Source organism: Otolemur garnettii, unplaced genomic scaffold (genome assembly GCF_000181295.1).
Source record: "Otolemur garnettii isolate 467f Iridium unplaced genomic scaffold, OtoGar3 scaffold00001, whole genome shotgun sequence".
Classification (NCBI taxonomy): Eukaryota; Metazoa; Chordata; class Mammalia; order Primates; family Galagidae; genus Otolemur; species Otolemur garnettii.
Window position 1 is genome coordinate 17111117 of NW_003852396.1, and position 19670 is coordinate 17130786.

Below are 19670 nucleotides of genomic sequence, written 5' to 3' on the forward strand. Positions count from 1 at the left end.
AACCCTCCTTCTTTTAAGCCATGTTCCTCTTCTAGCCTGCCTTAACAGCTTTCAGCTTGGGAGGCATGATATATGCTTCCTCGAAGGGTGTTGTTTTAGTTTCTAAATTGTCTCTTTTGCAGTTCCACTGTGGTAAATCCAGCGTCCACTGTGATTGGCATGTCCCAGGAAAACACAAGGAAACCAGCTGTGTCTCCAGCTAAGGTAGATTGAGCCCAGACTTTTAAAAAATCTCATTTTTGGCAAGAATGCTATCTTCTCATTTTATCAAAAGCATCACAAAATAAAGAGAATTTTTTAGTACTCTTTTTGGTACAAAACGTAGATAATTTTTACCATTTACTGTAGTAAGTCACTCATGGTAGAAAAAGTTGGTGGATACCATGCCACCTAGACTTTTTGCCCTAGAGCAGTGGTTTTCAACCTTCCTAGTGCCTGATGTATTTTCATGGTTACAAAGGGGTCACGACCCACAGGTTGAGAACCACTGTCCTAGAGAGTAAGAAATCTGAAACTATTGGGTACTGCTTCTTTTAAGCCTATGGAATATGGCTGGTTAGTCTCATGTCTGTCCTTATTCATATGTACAGCTTCCTAAATCTTGGTAAGAGGTGTGCTTCTGGGAGGGAGTTACCAATTTATGAAACTATAAACAGTAAACATTGATATTAAGTCTTAATAAAAATCCCTATTAATTGATATTCTTTTTGTCATCAGACTTGATAAGCATAATAATGACAATGAAGAATCTTAAGATGCCTCAAGTGTCAATCAATTACAATTATATTCCATACAGGTGTAATCTAGCACAATGAGAGTCTGGTGTAGGAGAAAAATCCCAAGAGACCTGATAAGAGACCCAAGTTTCCTTTGACCTTGACCAGGTCTTTGGTCTACCTAGAGCCACATTTTCTTACCCAGGATTTTTATTTACTTATTTATTTTTATTTTTATTTTTTGAGACAGTCTCACTATGTCACCCTCAGTAGAGTACTATGGCGTCACAGCTCACAGCAACCTTAAACTCTTGGGCTCCAGTGATTCTTTTGCCTCAGCCTCCCAAGTAGCTGGGACTACAGGCACCCGCCACAACCCCTGGCACTATTTTTTTTTTTGTAATTGTCCTTGTTGTTCAGCAGGCCCAGGCCAGGTTCGAACCTGCCAGCCCTGGTGTATGTGGCTGGCACCCTAACCACAGAGCTACGGGAGCTGAGCCCAGGATTTTGCTTTAAATGCTTGTTTGTGATCTAACTTTGTTGTACTCAGGCTTCAAGTATATTTTTACAGTTTTATTTAGCATATGTGGTAATTCTGTGCTAACCAGATTAATCAGGATGACTGTTTTTCAAACAGGCCAGAGTTTACTGGATAAAACTATCAAAATTGGAGATTATAAGCATTTGCTAACACCAAGTTGCCATGTGACATTTAAAATAAGTTTTATAAACAATATTTTTTCCCAGCAAAGGAATAATCCGTTTAATAGTTCCAAGTTGCCAGAAGATCACTCATCGCAACAAACGATAAATGAACAGTCAAAAAATGGAAGAGCTGGCTTATTTCAGACTTCAAAAGAGGGTAAATATTATTTTTATGGAGATAGTTTTATCTTTGTTATCTGTGGACTACGGGAAATTCTCAGAGTTCCTTTCACTAAAATAACTTCCAAGAGAAAGAGAGAAATCCTGAAGACTTTTTTGTTCTACTATGCTCATTGGTTTCTTCTTGAAACTGGAAGTTCATGCATTCTAATATTGGAGCTTGTTATGTGACTTCCAGTCCTTGGATTCCCTCATCAGTGAATGAGGAAATTTTCTTACCAAGGTCAGTCTTTCACTTATCAATATTAATTGGATGCCTACCACGTGCCGGCACAATTCTGTTTAAAAGAGGTTGCCTCAAGAAGAAAAGGCCTCTTGACAATGTTAAAATCCTCTAATCTGAAATTATCAGTTCAGTTGCCCAGAAGCATTTGATCCAGTTCATGGCTTAACTGATGTAAGTCTGCCTGTATAGGGTTTTACCATTCTTACACACTGTTAAGACGAAATACTGGACAATTCAATCTCATTAAAAGCAACTCTGAGAAGAACCCATAAACACTAAAAGATTGGTCAAGGGCTAGAAAATTAACAGTTGAACAGTGGAGCTGGGACTCTCAGTTGGCCTGTTTTAATAGTATATTTTCCGTTGTGCACATTTTATATTGCATAAAATATTTTAAAGAAAAAAATCACTGGAACATGCTATTTGTGTTTAACTTTTTGAAAAAACAATTTTTTTTGTTTTATGTATTGGAATTTTCATTTTAAAAATTGACTTCCCTTTTCTGATTTCAATACCTGAAGTTTTTAAATGACTTCTATGTTTTTAGTAAAGACAACTTTGAGAAATATCCATTTTATTCTTTTTTAAAAAACTTTCTGTTTGGGGTTGTACCTGTGGCTTAAAGGAGTAGGGTGCCGGCCCCATATACTGGAGGTGGTGGGTTCAAACCCCGGCCCCAGCCAAAAACTGCAAAAAAAAACAAAAAAAACTTTCTGTCTGTTTGAGTGTAATAGATCACAAAGCATGTAAAGCACAGTAATCTTAAAATATACTGAGCAGTGAAGTTCATGAAAGCATTTTTAAAATAGGCTTTATTTTTGAGCAGTTGGGGCTCACAGAAATACTGAGCAAAAGACACAGTCATTCCCCACATATGCCCTATCCCCACATTGTCATGGTTGTTTGTCACAACCTCCCCATTACCAGCAACTGTGCACCGGAGTGGCATGTGTTTTTACAATTGATGGACTATGTTGAGAAGCATTAGCACCCAAACCCCACAGTTTACATCAGGGTTCACTCTTGGTATGGGTCCCACTATACATTTTACTCAAATGTATAATGGCATATATCCAATGTATCCACTGTTGTTGTATTACACAGAATCATTTCACGACCTTAAAAATCTGTGTTCCTCTATGTAATTTTTTTTACTTTTCTTTTTCCTGCCCTTGATTCATTTTTAATAATTTTTTTTAACATAGTAGTTGAATATATTTATAGGGCACATATGTTTTCATATAAGCATACAATGTATACTAATCAAACCAGGGTAACTGAGGTATCTGTCACCTCAGGCTTTTATCATTTCTTTGTGTTGAGAACATTCCAATTCCATCCATTTAGTTATTTTAAAGTATACTGTAACTTAGTGTTGATTATAGTCATTTTGTTGTACTATGAAATATTATTCTAACTATATTTTTTGTACCCACTAACCATCCCTACTTTATCCCCTGCCCCTGCTGCGGCCTTGGTAACCTTTATTCTACTCTCTTTCTCCATGAGATCAATGGTTTTAACATTTAGTCCTTATATATGGGTAAAAACACAGTGCATGATTTTTAAAGACTTTTCATATAAGGACTATACTTATACTACCTACTTTACTGTCCTTAATACATTAATACCTTTACTAAATATAGGTTGAGTTTATGATAGCATTTTAAATTGCATCATTACTCTCCATATTATAGATATAGATATAGATATATCTTACCTAATGTGTTTTCATTTTCAGGTGAATTTTCAGAGTCAGAAGGAAAGTCACCTCTCCTAGATACTTCAAGCCAAATGTTGGAGAAGTCCAAGCAGACTTTACCAGACCCTTCAAACGGATCCCCAGTTAAAGCTCCAATCCCCAAAGCCAGGAAAATGATCTACAAATCAAATGGTTTAAACCAAGAGGATAGCCAGTCTTTCCCTAGACAAAGGACAGACTCCCTGAGCACTAGGGGGACTCCAAGAGGGATCCTCAAGCGCAACTCCAGTTCCAGTAGCACAGACTCAGAAACTCTTCGTTTTAATCACAACTTGGAACCCAAAAGCAAAATTGTGTTGCCTGCCCTAACCATCCATGAGAGAATTTCTGAGAAGGAGCATTCTTTGGAAGATGACTCTACCCCAAACTCGCAGGAGCCATTAAAGCATGTGAGGTTCTCTGCAGTCAGGGATGAACTTCCACAGAGTCCTGGGCTAGTCTGTGGCCGGGAAGTGGGAGAATTTAGTGTTTTAGAATCTGACAGATTGAAGAATGAAACAGAACATGTAGGTGGCATGGATGAGTTTCAGAATGATCCTAAGCCATCCCAGTACACAAAGCCTTTGCCTTATCATCAGTCAGCCTCAAATCCAAATATATCAAAAAGTGAAACACATCAGCCAATGACTTCAGGTTCTTTTCCAGTTAATGGACTTCATTCTCATTCAGAATGTGTAACTGCAAGACCACAGTCCATTGAGAATTCACTCACCAACAGCAAACACAAAGAAGACTCATCAGCATTAACAAGGCTTGAATCAGAATTGCCCAAAAGCCCTGCTGGTAAGATAGTTGTCACTACCAGTTTATAAAAACTGACCGAGTGTTCTTGGAATGACTAGACCATCCATTCCTGTAGAAGCCCAATTTTGCCTTTTAGGCATTCCAGATAGAATTCAGGCAGATGCCCTTGGAGAATTCTTAAACTTCTTAATAGGTTTAGAGGTTTTCCCCAGTCATCAATAAGGAAAAGAAACAGGACAGCACTGTTTCTTATGCTTTACCCCCCAAAAGACCATGTCAATTATTTAAACCAATGGCAATTTTTTAGTTAAATCAAGGTATAGATAGAGAGGGTAAGAAAGAAATGAAGAAGAAATGCTTAATAACCTTTGTACAAAGTAAATTACTACTCATCTAATGCAAATTATAATTACCATTTTACCAAACTTTGGTCTCTCTCGTTATCTCAAAAGAACCTTCATTTTCTTTGCCAACAGGATGAAAACTAGACTTTGAGTACTTACAAGGAAAAAGCCTCAGGCTTTGGCCTGCCCAGGGCTTCCAGCCATTTGTTCTTAGACTTTTAAAGCTCCAAAGGACCTTTTTCCTTTCAGTGGTGTGAACTGAGAGGCAATGAACTACTGCTTTTCCTGCTAGCCTTATCTTGACTTGCAGGGAATGCCCTAAACCACTTTCTGATACCTATATGAATGCAAAGTAATTATAATGCCTCATAATCATAATTTTAGATTTTAAAAAACAAACAGTGGGAAAAATTATGCTGTATACTTTCTCTCATCTTCAATAAATCTGCCTCCAACCTTGTGATAATTTCTTTATAGTCAGGACAATTTACAATAGCAACAATCAAGCTTCTAACTCAACTGCTCTCTTTCTCCCTTATTAGTCAGTATTAGTCTACCTCTGAGTCACTTTTGCTCAGCCCTACAGTGTCATCCATTTTCAGGTCAATCCTTTTTTTTTTTTTTTGCAGTTTTTGGCTGGGGCTGGGTTTGAACCCACCACCTCTGGCATATGGGGCCGGCGCTCTACCCCTTTGAGCCACAGGCGCTGCCCTCAATCCATTTTTTTTAAAAAAGACATTTAAAATCATTTCAATTTGATGACTTTTTTTTAAATGAAAAATGAGCCTATGTTTTCTTAAAAGGTTAGGGCATGGTGGTTCATGGCTATAATTTTAGCACTCTGGGAGGCTGAGGCAGGTGGATTGCCTGAGCTTAGGAGTTCAAGACCAGCCTGAGCTACAGCCAGACCCCAACTCTAAAACTAGCCCGGCATTGTGGCAGGTAGGCCAACGCAAGAGGATTGCCAAGAGTTTGAGGTTGCTGTGAGCTGTGATATCATGGCTGGCACTCTACCAAGGGCAACAAACTGAGACTCTGTCTCAAAAAAATAAATACATAAGTAAAAATTAGCAGATGTTTCCTAAAGAAATAAAAGTAGTGAGCTAGGCTCAGTGGCTCACACCTGTAATCCTAGCACTCAGGGAGGCCAAGGCAGGTGAATCTCCTGAGCTCATGAGTTTGAAATAAGCCTGAGCAACAGATCCCATCTCTAAAAATAACTGGGTGTTGTAGCAGGTGCTTGTAGTCCCAACTACTTCGAAGGCTGAGGCAAGAGGACTGCTTGAGCCCAAGAGTTTGAGGTTGCTGTGACTCCATGGCATTCTACCAAGGGCAACAAAGTAAGAGTCTGTCTCAAAAAGAAAGAAAGAAAGGTATTCACATTAAAGGAATTATTAATGGTTGACCAAATGTTAACAAATAATGGCATGATGTTTACCTAGATGTTTATTCGAAAGTCACAAAATTCCTTTACAATTCTCTCTTTATTGTAACTTATAGAAAAATTGGTAAGCCTTTCCTGTTTTTGAAACTGTATTTGCTTTTTCACAGACTGTCTTTATAATTTTGTATTTACCTTGTGCTTTCTGATTTTTAAATCCCAACTGACCATTAAATTTGGGAGGAAAACATTAGCTAGACCCATGTTGATTGACTGGCAGCCCTTCTGGTCTCACAGAGTGCTTATAAACAAAACATTTTTTACTTGTTAATGCCCTGCTTTTTTTCTCTTTGCTTATTACAAAAATATATAAAAGTAATAGTGGAACATAAAAAGAAATCCAGGAATTAAGAAAAACCCAAAACTGATGAAGTATGTGAATCATAAGGGTTTGACTCAGGACAGTCAATATCTCATTGTTACACTGGAAAAAAAATTCCTCAAAGGAAACAAACCATTACCTGGCACTGAACTTTTTGAATAACTGCTCTTATTTTTAAACTAGAAACTTTGACTGTAAAACATTTAAGAAAAAACGCACACAGAATTTTTTAAAATTGCATTTATGATGTCATCACCCAGCATTAGCTAACATTTAGAGTTCCAATAATTTTTGGCATGAATATAATTTATAAATTATGTTTATATTGCTTAGACTTCTTTTTTCACTAACAGTATATCACAAACATTTTTGAAATCATTCAATAGTCTGTAAACAGACTAAGACAAAATTCATAAAGCTCTCTCAGAGGAACTTCACACTTATTGACATATATTTAACAGTACAGAATGTACTTAAGAAAGGAAACCAATGTCCACTATGTGCCACTTATTGTATAAAATCATTGTTATTTTCACTTTTAGCCATAGTTGGTGATTAAAATTAGAGATTTATTAATTGGTATGTCCTCTAGTCCCACATTTGAAATGTGGCTAACTTCCTAAACATTGAGCTCAGACAATTTTTAAAACCATCCCTGTATATACATAGCATTTTAGGAAGAGTAGAAAGACTGAAATATCTGAGCCTTAACTAAAGGGTCTTAACTAAATGCCTAATGAGTCATAAGGAAATGCCTGAGTTCTCTGATCCAGATGAACTATGTGCACTGTGATTAAGGCTCAGAAAAGACTCTTTGCTTTCTTGATAGCTTAGAAAAAATTTAAATATCCTTCCTACCTTCCAAGCCATTGGTAAGTACAAATCAGAGAACCAGTGGAGATCACATTCTCCCTCAATCCTCATTTTAGTTTATCTAGCTTAAAGAACTAATTTCTAACTTAACAAATGATAGAAAGGAAATGAGGCATAATGGAAGGGTCTGTTGTGATCATGGTGTTAAACTTCAGTGTGCAAAATGATCACTAGGGTAACCGTTAGTGAAGATTCCTAGGCCCCATCTTCAGAGATTCTGGTTTACTGTTTCAGTAATAAGACCTAGGAATGCAAATACTTTCCTTGTCCCATTTAAATGTTGTGGAAGGAACTCCTTTTTTATGCTTACTTAAAAGCTGTTTTTCTAACTCCTGAAATCGCTTAAGTCTCTGTTCTCAAATGTGGGAATAAGTCCAATCTAGGGTTTATGATAGTATGCCGGGGATAGGTGAAGTCATAAAGTCAGCTCGTGTACTTTCCTGGAGTGCCAGTTTTATGCTAAGATCTGAGAGTAGGAGAAAATTAACATTTAAAACGTAACATGGAGCAGAATGCAAAATTAACATGAATTTCTAAAATAAACCAGGGATTTCAAGGAAATTTCCCAGTTAGGTCTACGTCCCATACTATATTTGCCTTCCATTACTGGCACAGGGCCCCTTTGGTAGGACACCCTAATTAAGAGACTATAACCCTGAAAAATGCTGGTATAAACAACTGGCAGTTGTTGTGCTCATAGACATGTGCACATAGAAAAGTGCCTTTTTAAAAAGATGGTATGAATGATTGGATAAAAATAGTTTTTTAAGCATGCCTTTTTCATATTTAGGAAAGTATTTCTATATTGCAGGTGAACAGACTCATTACCTTAAGCCTGAACCATCTCAGGTGCTAGGTTGCAGTTCTAGAGATCATCAGCAAGGTAAGCCTTCTCCTCTTCCGGCTCTAAAAGCTAAGACATTCTCACGCTCTGATCCATATGCCACTGAGATAAGGAAGACAACTGATGATTCCATATCTAAAGTCCTAGACTGGTTTAACCGAAGTTCTTGTTCACATAACAATAAGGCATCCCTTCAACATCCCCATGGAATAGAGCCTGAAGAAAAAACAGGCTCCAAATCGCAGGTTGCTATTGCCTTGGTGACCAATGATGACAATCTAAAGGAAAATGGCTCAAATGCCCTATCATCCGCCAAGGTTGAACTGAAGCCAGTGAGGTCTGACTCAGCATTCCAAATAGAAGGCGACATGCTGGTTTCTGGAAATGGTCAAGAAAACAATGTGACTATCCAGTCCAAATCTATGAATCTGTCCCCACAACACACCTCAAAGGAAGGCCTGGGTAGACTGCAAACATTTGAAAGCCATGGTGTCTCAAGTCAAAAGAATAAAAATAAGGACTATAGCCAAGATACCAAAAGCATAGGAAATGGGGTATCTCCTCCGGCCAATAACTATTCCTTCAATGTTCCCAAGAGATCTGACACAGAAGACCAGGCTCCATGCAATACCAGGAATATTGGCAGCTTTGTTGAAGAACCCAAGCTTCATGTTTATGAAAAAAATAGAGGAGACTCAGAAGTGAATTTTGATTCTTTAACAGTTTTCCAAGAACCAAGTTTGGAAGGAGATAGAAAGAGCAAAGGAGGAAATACTCACATCCTGAAAGCTTCCTTAGAGCCAGAGAACATCGACTCAGCACGTGGGGTTGCCAGCAGTGGATCTCCTTGGAAGAAGCCTGAGGTCCAAGTGCAAGAAGCTGATGAGGTTCCCAAAAACCAAGTGCAAAGGGAGAAATATAAAAGAGTGAGTGACAGAATATCCTTTTGGGAAGGAGAGAAAGCTGCTAAGTTAACTCACAAAGAACTCATCTCTTCAGGTGGCCGGGAACAACCCTCTGCTAAAGCATGTCAGCCTGTGAAGTCACAGAATATGTCCATAGACAGTTTATCTACCGGCCAGAATGAATGTAATCGTGTCACTGCCAAACGAGTGGTCCTAGATGAGGATGATCAAGCACTCCTACTCTCCAGTTTTTACTCCTCAAATAAACCTAAAGAGACCAGGCCCCAAATACCAGATCCACCCCAAAACCATTCTTCAGCTGACCAATCAGGCAAAGTGTCTCTGTTTCAGATTAAGACAAATGAGCCTGTAAAAAGACCACCAGTGGTAGACAGTTTGCATTCTAGAAGAGACATTATTTTACCAGCCTTGCAACATTCTTCAAATGTTGGGAATAAAATGCCCACTCCTTTTGAGAAAGACAAACCTTTTGTTGGTGAATCAAATGCCAACTTTAAAGTTATGTCCCTAAAAGAAAGAATGGATGGATCCAGTGCAGAACAGGTCTATAATCACTCTCAGTTTGAGAATCTGAGAAGGTTTTGGGACTTAGAAGCTAATCCAAACAGTAAGAATAATGGTGAGAAGAAAACTACCACACCAGGCCAAAAACATTCTGTGCCTTTTAACAGCCAGAAACACAAAGAATTCAGTGATAGTAAATTATCAGGGAAAAATACTCACGAATTTCAATACTCAAGCCAAAAAAAAGTTACCGCAAGAGAGGAAATGGAGAAATCAAATTCAAAGTGCGTGCTTCAGGTGCTACCAGATGAAACCACATTTTCATTGAGACCACCCAGAAAGTCCACTCATCAGTTGCCAGGAAATGAATCATCAAAGGAAAATGTGGAAAAGAATACGGAATGGGTCTTTACTCCAGTGTTCAAGGAAGACAAGTTTTACTCAGACCCAGAGATTCAAGAATCCATAGTAAAAACAAGCGTTTTCTCTAAAAGTTACAAAGACACTTTGAATGACAGCTTACAGAAACTTCTTTCAGAAGCTTTATCGCCACCAATTCAACCTTCTGTTGAAAACGTTCATGGAGAACCAGTTCTCAACCCAGGTGTTTCTGAAAATGAGACATGGCCGCTCAAGACAGATTTTGCTGATACTGGGGAAGAAGCCAGAGGACCCAAGAAGATCACTAGTGAGGATGCAGACAAGACAGTAGGTCAGCCGAAGGTCAAACGGAGCACTCTGAGTGCGAGTCTTAACGAAGCGACTGGAACTTCACCCTCTCCTTTACCAACCAAACTAGAACCCATTACCACTAGAATCGACGCTGAGCCTGAAGAGGGGAGATTTTTCGAAAAAGAGAGAGAACAGAGTCACAACACTTCAGCTTATCAGAGAGAGACAGGAGCTCCTTTTCCAGAGGGAGGTGAAACTTTGGGAAATACAGCTCTCCCCCAGAAAGCTGAAAGTGGTGAGTGCCAGCTAAACATGGAGAACTTGCTTCAGATGGCTGCAGAAGACTCTTACCCATTAGACCAGCCTGCTAATCTTTACAGAAAGGGTTCTCTGGGGGATGTGGCCAACTCTCTGCAGGATAGGTTTTTGTCCCGGGATGCTCGTCTTGTTCCCCAGGATAGGGCACTGTCTTCTCAAAGGGAAATTTCAGAGACTATAGAGGAAGTCATTCTTCCACCCAGATCTGCACTGAATGATATAAAGGCTGCATTACAGAAGCTGCGCAGAGAAGCTGGGTGGAGTTACCCAGCTGGGAGGGAAGGGGGTCCTGGAGAAGTGAAACCAGAATTTCCCGAAGGAGTACTGGCAGCAGGTAGCCCCACAAATCCTCTGGGAGTGATCCTACCCAAGGAGGCCATGGACACCATAGTTCCAGATGGCACAGATTTTGGTTCCTTCAATGTAGTTCCTGATAAAACTCACGAAGTTGGATCCTATTCAGCTGCCCCAGTGTCTCCAGCAGAACAGACCCTTAGCTTATCTGGTTTCTCTGTTATGCAGCATGGCAAAGGGCTGCCTCCGGAAGTGGAAGAAATTGTGAGGGAAACAGTTATTCAACCCAAATCGGAGTTCCCCGAATTCAATGCTGGCTTAGAAAAACTACTGAAGGAAACAAGTGACACCCCCCTCTCAAGACAAAGTGATACAGGGACTCTTTGCCCATCAAAGTTAATAGGTCGTTCAGAGGAGCCCAGGCAAGCTGCTTCTGAATCCCATCCTGAGGAAATAAAAGAAACCATAGAAAAGGCCAAGGCTCCATCCATAACTGAGAGTGCTTTTGATATTGGTTTTGAGAAACTTCTTAAAGAAATATCTGAAGTTCCTCCTCATCAGTTCCAGGAGTCAGTAAAGGAAGAAACTCCCGGGAAGGAGCCCTCTCAGTCAGAGCAGGCCAGATTCTTGGGGCCAGTGCCCCCTTTTTACACTTCAGCCTCCTCTGAAGTGAAAGTTAAAAGTAATGGTTTAGAATCTCAAGTTAGCCAATGTGACAAAGTATTGAGAGGAGATGAAGCTGTGAGTGATTTATCAGTAGGTTTTTGTGGTTCTGAATGCAGAGTTGAGATTCCCGGAACCCCACAACTTCATGTGGACCATGAAATAGAGACAATTAAGAATATACAACCCATGGATGGCAGGAACAGTGACAGTGAGGCCGCAGGGAGACCAGGGGCTTTGCCGGGACCTGGCTTTGAAGAGGCTCCCGAAGCAATTATTTTGTCCAGAAATAGGCACACCATTCCTCTTCCAACAAACAAAGAAAATCCTACAAAAACAAGTAAAATTGAATTGATTCTAGACTCACCATATAAGAGACGAGAGAAAGAGGAAGAAAAAGGCTTCTCTGACTCTGATTTTTCAGATGGAAACACCGGTTCTAATGTGGAAAGCTGTAGAAATACCTCCAGTGAGCATTTAAAAATTTTTAACTCATGATAAGTATGCTTTATGGAATGCTGATATAAAGGATGATGTTATTTCAATTGGGATTAATATCACCAAATGGTGCTAAATTCTCAGCACTTCAGTTCTTCTGAACCTTTCTTAATAGAATCATTTTATTTATATTCTTGAATGAAATGAGTTACATAGAGACAGCTTTACTATTAAAGCTATGTTTCATAGTCTGACTTCTCATTAATCTACGTAAGGATTTTTAGGTTTCAAACATATTTTTTTCAAATAACTTTTTGAGTTTAGAAACATTTTTAAAACATTTAAACCAGTTTTCCTCCTGGAAATAATTACAATTTCTTTCTTAATTGGCAGTCCTCACAGAAGTCTCTAGTAAGATTTGTGACAAGAAAGTGGATCATAAAATAGAGACAAAAATGGGCATAAATCTCCCATTTAAGGAACAATACTATACTTTAGTATAAATTTCCAGACTTGTACTTTCAGCCACTTTGTGGCTAAATAATGGAGACAAAGTATAAGCCTGGAAATTTCCTTCTCTCAGATTCTTGTGCTCTGATGTTTTTGTTGCCACTGTCTCCCTCTCATTTTCACTTATCTGCGGAATCTTCCCAGATGAGTTTGGTCAGATGACCTCAGATGATTCTACCTAAGGACTGGTAGAATCCTACTGCCTGGCCGGCTGCATTTCTTTGGTTTCAGCCTTGGCTAAGCTAATGAAAATCTTAGAATTAGGGGTACTGGCTTTTGCCAGGACTTGTTTCAGTTTGCTATTCAATCAACATTTTAGCATATTAGCACAGAAACCCCATAAAAATAGGAATGAGAAGTTACCTAATTTGAATGATGAAATGGTAGGGAATGCTTTCTGGCTGGGATATTTTAACCACAGTCCCATAACTGGTTATTGATCACCTTTCCTATAATTTAATAGAATTTGTCATTTTCTAGCTCCCCTCAGTCTTAATGAAAATAGACAAGCTTGGGCAGCACCTGTGGCTCAAAGGAGTAGGGCGCCAGCCCCACATGCTGAAGGTGGTGGGTTCAAACCCAGCCCCAGCCAAAAAAAGAAAATAGACAAGCTCTACTGAATGGCTTATGTGAAAGGTTTAGGTTCCTTTATAAGTAGTTGTAAGTAGGGTCTCTTCTTGAATATTTAGCAAAGAACCCACCTGTAATCCTATTTACCCACTTTGAAGACTCTTTAACAAATGTTACTGGTAAAAACTGGAAATTACAAAACTATTCTCTAAAACCAGACATCGTACATGAAATAAAGTCAGCATATAAAACTTGCTGGAGTTACTTACTTACTAAACTGCCCCCTGAGTTACTGGGGCAAACCAAGCCACAGTGGGATAAGGACATTTGCAAATTTGCACTTACTCTAGAGACTATCACCTAATGAACAGCTGTGCTTATAGCATGCCAGCAGAACCAATCGAACAGCAAAAAGCCTATCTAAAAAGTAATATTAAATAATCACATAGGTTTAACTTGATACCCTCTGTAAAGAAAAAAATTTGTAATAAAAATTAATCACCAACAGAGCCTATTTAAAACTATAAGCCTATTAAGAGGTATACGGTGATCCAGGTGTGTTTAACCTAAGTTTTTATTTTATACAAACTATAGTGAGGATAGGGTAAAGTTGGAAAACAAACTAAAAGATTATCATAATTTGGGGGAGCAGCTTCATACGTTTGACTTATGGCTGATCTTTTAACCAACCAATGCCTCAGTTTGCTCCTTTAGGAGAAAATGAAAAGACGTTTCATGGTACAATACATTAAGGAATGCTGGGATATTATGCTCATTATGACTATGTGAAAGTCTCTGAGAAGATCTGCAGTAAGAAGCCTTTTAAATTTGAACTCAGAATATCCCATATCTAATGCATCTTAGAATCGATTTGCTTGGAATGCTTACTGACACTGGACAGAACTAGTATGCATTTCAGGAAATTATTGTCTAGAGAAGTGGTCCTTAAATTTATTGATTCAGCAAATTCTTTTGAATGGCTCATTGCCAGCCCCTGTTCTAGGCACTGGGAACATAGAAGTGGTAAGTGTCGGCACTCAGGCCTGGGCTTATCCATGAAGGGGTTGTTAAAATGGAAAAATTAAGGACTGTCTAGAGGTTTTTTTGTAAAGTATTTAACCTTATTCTGAGGTTATGCTCTTTTTGTTTTGATTCTAAAATGCCTTTCCTCTTAATAAAAGAAAGGCACTAATAAATGGTAAGACTCCTCACACACATATAGTTTAATAAAAATTGTCATCTTTAAAACGTCTTATTAAAATAAAACATTGAATAGCTCATGTTCTTTTCCAAGATTTCATTGGAAATTTTACTATATTATGAAATTAGGAAAGCCTATAACCACTGATCTGGAGAACCCTCCCATCTGTATACTCAATTATACACACATGTTAAACATCTGAGTCCTGCCTTCCATGGTTTTCAAAGATTTTTTTTTAATGCTTTTAAAATCATTTCACGGCTGTCTTCAAAAGCTAGAATGTTAAATGGAAAAATTCAAAGTCTGGCACAGAACAAATCATGAGCCTAAAATAGAGGTGTAAATAACTAAGACATCATATTTTTATTAATGTTGTAATCTCGTTTCCATTTTGTTTATGCTTACAGATATTTTTTAATGCTATATTAATAGTACTATTTTTTTTCTGGAAAGTAAGTGCTGCTTTGAGTAAATAAAAGTAGGAAAGCTTATGGCATAACGTCTACCTTCAACCTACCACTTCAATGTCCATTTGTTGGTTAGAGGCCTTTGGCTTTTTTTTTTTTTTTTTGGTATTGTGCAGCGTTCATCGGTTTTGTCTTATAACAGGTTCAGAAGAAGAGCCCAGTCCTGTTTTGAAAACTTTGGAAAGGAGTGCTGCTAGGAAAATGCCTTCCAAAAGTCTAGAAGACATTTCGTCAGATTCATCAAGTGAGAATAAAGTTTGCCCCACTGTTCATGTTCCCTCTAAGTTTAAAAACGTCCATGTGCTCCGCTGAGGCCTCACTGCACGCTGATGCGCTCTGATACCCCTCCTGGGGCATTAACAGATAAGGATAACCTTTCTGAAGTATGCTGAAGAGGCTGAACATAAGGTGGCTGAAACTTTAAAAATCAGTCATGAAATTTCGTTACTAGAACCAAATTTCATGACCGATTCCTCCTTGAATCGAAGAATCCCAGTTTGAGTGTTTACTCAAGTGCAGTGAGTTTTAAGGGCTTGTGGTAACTAGCAGTACTAGTGAACATAGTATTAATATCTAACATTTATTGACTATTACTTGCCAAAATGCAGCTCAGAATTTTACATGTATTATTTTATTTAACCAGCATAGGCAATCTTGGGAGAGATGAATTGTTATCCCCATTTTACAGATGAGGAAAATGAAGCTCAGAGCAGAGAAATAACTTAGTTAGCAGACTCAGGACTGAAAATTAACAGACTGTCAAGAGCATTATGAAGGGGCCATGTAACATATGACAATAATGGGTGCTGATGAATTTTACTTCATATGTAGTTGACTTCATCCCTGGCTGTAAGGACTTCCCTTTCTCTTTTATCTCTTCCTTTCTTTCACACATTTCTTTTGAATACAGGAACTATAAGCCCAAAGACAACCTAACATGCAAGACTTTAGCACACTATTTCCCTTGGTTGCTGCTTTAATTGGTGAAGGGATTCTTGAGCACTAACAGAAAGCATAATGTGTAAAGGGACTGTGTGCCAGACAAATGGACTTGGACATCATGACTTCTAGGGGTTTTGTTCTTTTTGTTTTGTTTTTTTTTTTTGAGACAGAACACTATGTCACCCTAGACAGAGTCCCGTGGTGTCACAGCACCTCAAACTCTTGGGCTTAAGCAATTCTCTTGCCTCAGTCTCCCAAGTAGCCGGGACTACAGGCACCCGCCACAACGCCTGGCTATTTTTCTGTTGCAGTTGTCATTATTGCCCAGCTGGCCCAGGCTGGGTTCATACACCCACCAGCCTCAGTGTATGTGGCCACTGCTGTAACCACTGTGCTCCAGGCGCCGAGCCTGTTCTTACTGTTTTTAAGCTAAGATACATCCCTGGGATTGCAGGTAGTCATGAGAAAAATTATTGAGTGGAAGTTAACCACTGCAAAACTCTTCTGATTGATCATAATTGACCACAGTTGTGTTTAGAATATTTTTTATGCATCTGTAATTGAGATTAAGAAGTCAGAGTTTAGGAAGGAAAAGAAAAAAGAAAAAGCCATTTCACCAAACAATTTCTAAAATTCAGAGATTCCTAGGGATCTGAGGACACTATTCTGGATTTGGAATGCAGTCTTAACCCTCTAAAGGACCTTGGAATCTCAGGGTTGGAAGGGATTTTGAAAGTCACCCATTTCAACCTCTTCACAATGCAGAAATTCCCTCTAAAGCCTCCTCAACAGGTGGCCAACCCCCGCAGCCGCCTGAATGCTTCTAGAAAAGGCGAGTCCCATCCTTTGTTGGACAGCCCCAATTATTCTTCCTGAGGTTGGTGATGGGTCCTGTGGGGTGGGGTGAGGGGAACCTCAGCAACAATTGTTCAATTTAGCAAACCTCTTGCCTGTGAAGCATGGAGCGATTTCCATGGAGCAGCTTTAAAGCACTCAGGAATGTGTAGGGTTAAAAAAAAAGAAAGAAGAAATCACCATCAGCTGACCGGTATTCCTGCACGCTCCCTTCCAAATACCGATACCCACTCTCACAGTAGCCTGCCAAGATTCCACTTAGCAGCTGGTCCCCAGTTACATCTCTTCAGTTGACTTCCCAAGCAAGCCTCCCAGCGGCATACACGAACGATGATGCACACACACAAATATTTGTTAATGACCATGGGTTTGGGAAGGTGTTAGTCATGGCTAGCATCTTACCCTTTACAGAAGAATAGAGAGGCTGTTGCAGCCCTGTGCTTTCTCCTGCTGCTGGCCAATTGCTTGCTCTGAGCTAACCCTCTAACCCTGGGGAGTCAGTGTGCAGCAGTGTGCTGATGTGAGCTGCATCGGGGCTGAAATGGGAGCTCTCGCTATGGCACAGGCTCAAGCAGCTAATCTAAAGAGAAAGTATTTGGGGGAAGACATCTTGGTTGCACCCCTCACTGCATCTTGACTAATTGCTTCCAACTCCGGGGGCTTCCAGGGACAATCTCATTGTTCTTTTCTCTCCAAGGGTCAGCCATGTTAACCATTTGTTAATTTCTCCTGAACAGATCAAGCAAAAGTAGATAATCTGCCAGAAGAATTAGTACATAGTGCTGAAGATGGTAAATATCTTTATGTATCTGCATGTCTGTCTGTGTATTAAGTTCTGGGGTGATTTGGGCAGTCTCCGGGACGCAGCTGTTGGATAAATAGAAGAACGTCATTTGCCACTATATGTGCTGAATAGTGCCTAAGTTGTTATAAAATGATTCTGACTTGGTACATTTAATAATGTTTATGTTCTTAAGGCTTTTGCTGCTGATACTGTTGAGAGGATCTCATCAGACCCTTGGGAAGCAAGGGTTTCTATAAATAGGAAATTGCATTTCTATGGCTATGAGCTGATTTTTGTGATTCTGACTTACAGAACTCATTATGAGTGAGTGGAGTGGGTTCCTATGTTTGGTTCTCAAACCTCAACATTTAGATCTCTCAGGGCACAACTGGTAGAGCTTTAAGTTCAGAGCAAAGGGTCCCAGAACAAGGGTAGAGAATCCTGCCTCTGCTTATATAAATAAGTATAGACTGAGGGTGAATTGATTCTGAATATAATGGGGCCAGAAGATTTTGAAGCTTGTCAGTAGATCAAATGAATAGGATAATAGTGCCTTGGTGGGGGGAGGAATGGCAATGAGTGTGGTTTTCATAGTTCAGAATTTATGCAAATGTATAATTTATATTTGTATGCTGGATTTTTTTGCTGCCTTACCTTCTCTACAACCATAAAAATGTGTACTCTTTGAGCTTTCCTGTATAAATGCAGCAACAGAGATCTCAAAGGTCATTCTTTACTTTTATGTAATAGTTTTGTCTTTCTCATTTTATATTTACAATGACCTCATTGAAGTTGATGGGGCAGGTGTTTTTAACTTTATTTTGCAGATAAAAACTGCGAAGGTAACGTAGATGACTTTTCCAAGATTCGGTAGCTGGTCTGTTAGTGGGAGGGCAGGGGATAGAATCTCAGCTTCGTTACTCCTAGTCCAGTGCTCCCTCCCATTTTCCATGCTGTGATTTAGTGAATTAAGGGAAAGATACTACATATCTCCTTTGTTGGGTCTTGATTTTTAGTTGAACAGGAGACCTTAGAGAAGCTAATAAAGAATCACACTGGAGATTGGATGAAAGCAAGCTGAAAACCCGGACAAATACATTCTCCTCTCTCAGTTGTAAAACTTTGACATTTGAGCTTTACTTTCATGTCTCTTTAATCCTTCTATTAAAATGGTATTTATTCTCAATGTTGCCCTCCTGAGTAGATCAAAAAGCAGATCAGGAAGCAGATACAAATGAATGCATACCAGGAAGTGAGTAGCAGGATCTTTCTCACAAATAACTAAATGTTCTGCTCTATGTAGTGTTTGTTAAATATGCTGAAACAACTAACCCCATTAACAACACAACTTCTATTATTGGTACTAAACTGCAGCTTGCAAAACTATTTCATTATGATGAAGGTTTTATTAGAAACATTTCATTCTTGTCTGTGTTGAAAGAATAATTTATGGTTTCACGGTAGGACAGTTATATATTTAAATATATATGTCATTGCTGAGTATTGTACTTTTATCAGTCTGCTTCTCTTGCTTAAACTCCATTTGGCACCTTCTGATTTCATTTGGCTTGTATGTCGCAGTATTAGATCTCCTGTGGCCTCTGTACAAAGTTGCAAATGTGAGCAATTTATAACTTGTGTCAGCCTAAGAAAGAATTGTTCTTTGACAGGATCTAATATGGTTGTATAGGTTTTTCTACATAGCTATAAAAGCAAATTTTATTAAGTCTAGAGTTTAAACTCTGAGATTTCCACACTGGACTCGTAACAGTAAATATTCATGTCTAAAGCAAGTGAACATCTGAATATAAGAAGTAAATGTGCACTTGTGGTAACTAATGACCATCAACTAATTACTATCCACTGCCAAGCAAAGATGATGTTTGTTTACTCTTTTCCACTCTCAAGATTATGTTACTTAGTTGTGACTACTGTCCAGATAATGGCTTTAAATCATGCTTATGGGACCTAGCATGCAGGGGGGTGTGTGAGGGAGAGAAAGAAAGAGACAGAGAGACAAGACAGACAGATTTCTTAGCTTTAGCTTCCTGGTTTCATAAACTTAGGCACTAGAGCTATGAAGATAATACACATGCCTACCCTCAGGCCCACAATATTTTTAATAATTTTCCAGTAGTCTTTGGATGTGCTAACAGGCATCAGTGAGGAGAGCAGCTAAATGAAGGAGCCATTAGATCAGCAGTTCTCAATCTGTGGTTTGCGACCCTTAGGAACTATATTAAAAGGCCGCAGCATTAGGAAGGTTGAGAACCACCTCATTAAAGAAACAATGTGTTGATGGCCAGAAGTCAGTGATACGCAGTATGAAATCTGAAACTTTGCTCAGCAAATGTGCTGAGCTTTGGCAC

The 19670-nt window shown here is 39.0% G+C and overlaps 1 protein-coding gene across 6 annotated transcripts in view; it reads left to right on the plus strand.

The window, feature by feature from the left end:
• The window catches only part of SYTL2 (synaptotagmin like 2), a 106695-nt gene that overhangs the window by 68209 nt on the left and 18816 nt on the right, over positions 1–19670 (plus strand). For 2 of the 6 annotated variants that reach the window (XM_003780850.2, XM_012813402.1), the window contains exons 1-4: positions 9603–12003; positions 14863–14964; positions 17255–17308; positions 18506–18553. In XM_003780850.2, the coding sequence (XP_003780898.1) occupies positions 9603–12003; positions 14863–14964; positions 17255–17308; positions 18506–18553 (2605 nt within the window). Of the gene's footprint in view, positions 1–122; positions 205–1463; positions 1579–3568; positions 4373–8124; positions 12004–14862; positions 14965–17104; positions 17309–18505; positions 18554–19670 lie in introns of those variants that run through there. The other 4 variants (XM_012813539.2, XM_012813574.2, XM_023511745.1 and 1 more) reach the window with 4 other exon arrangements.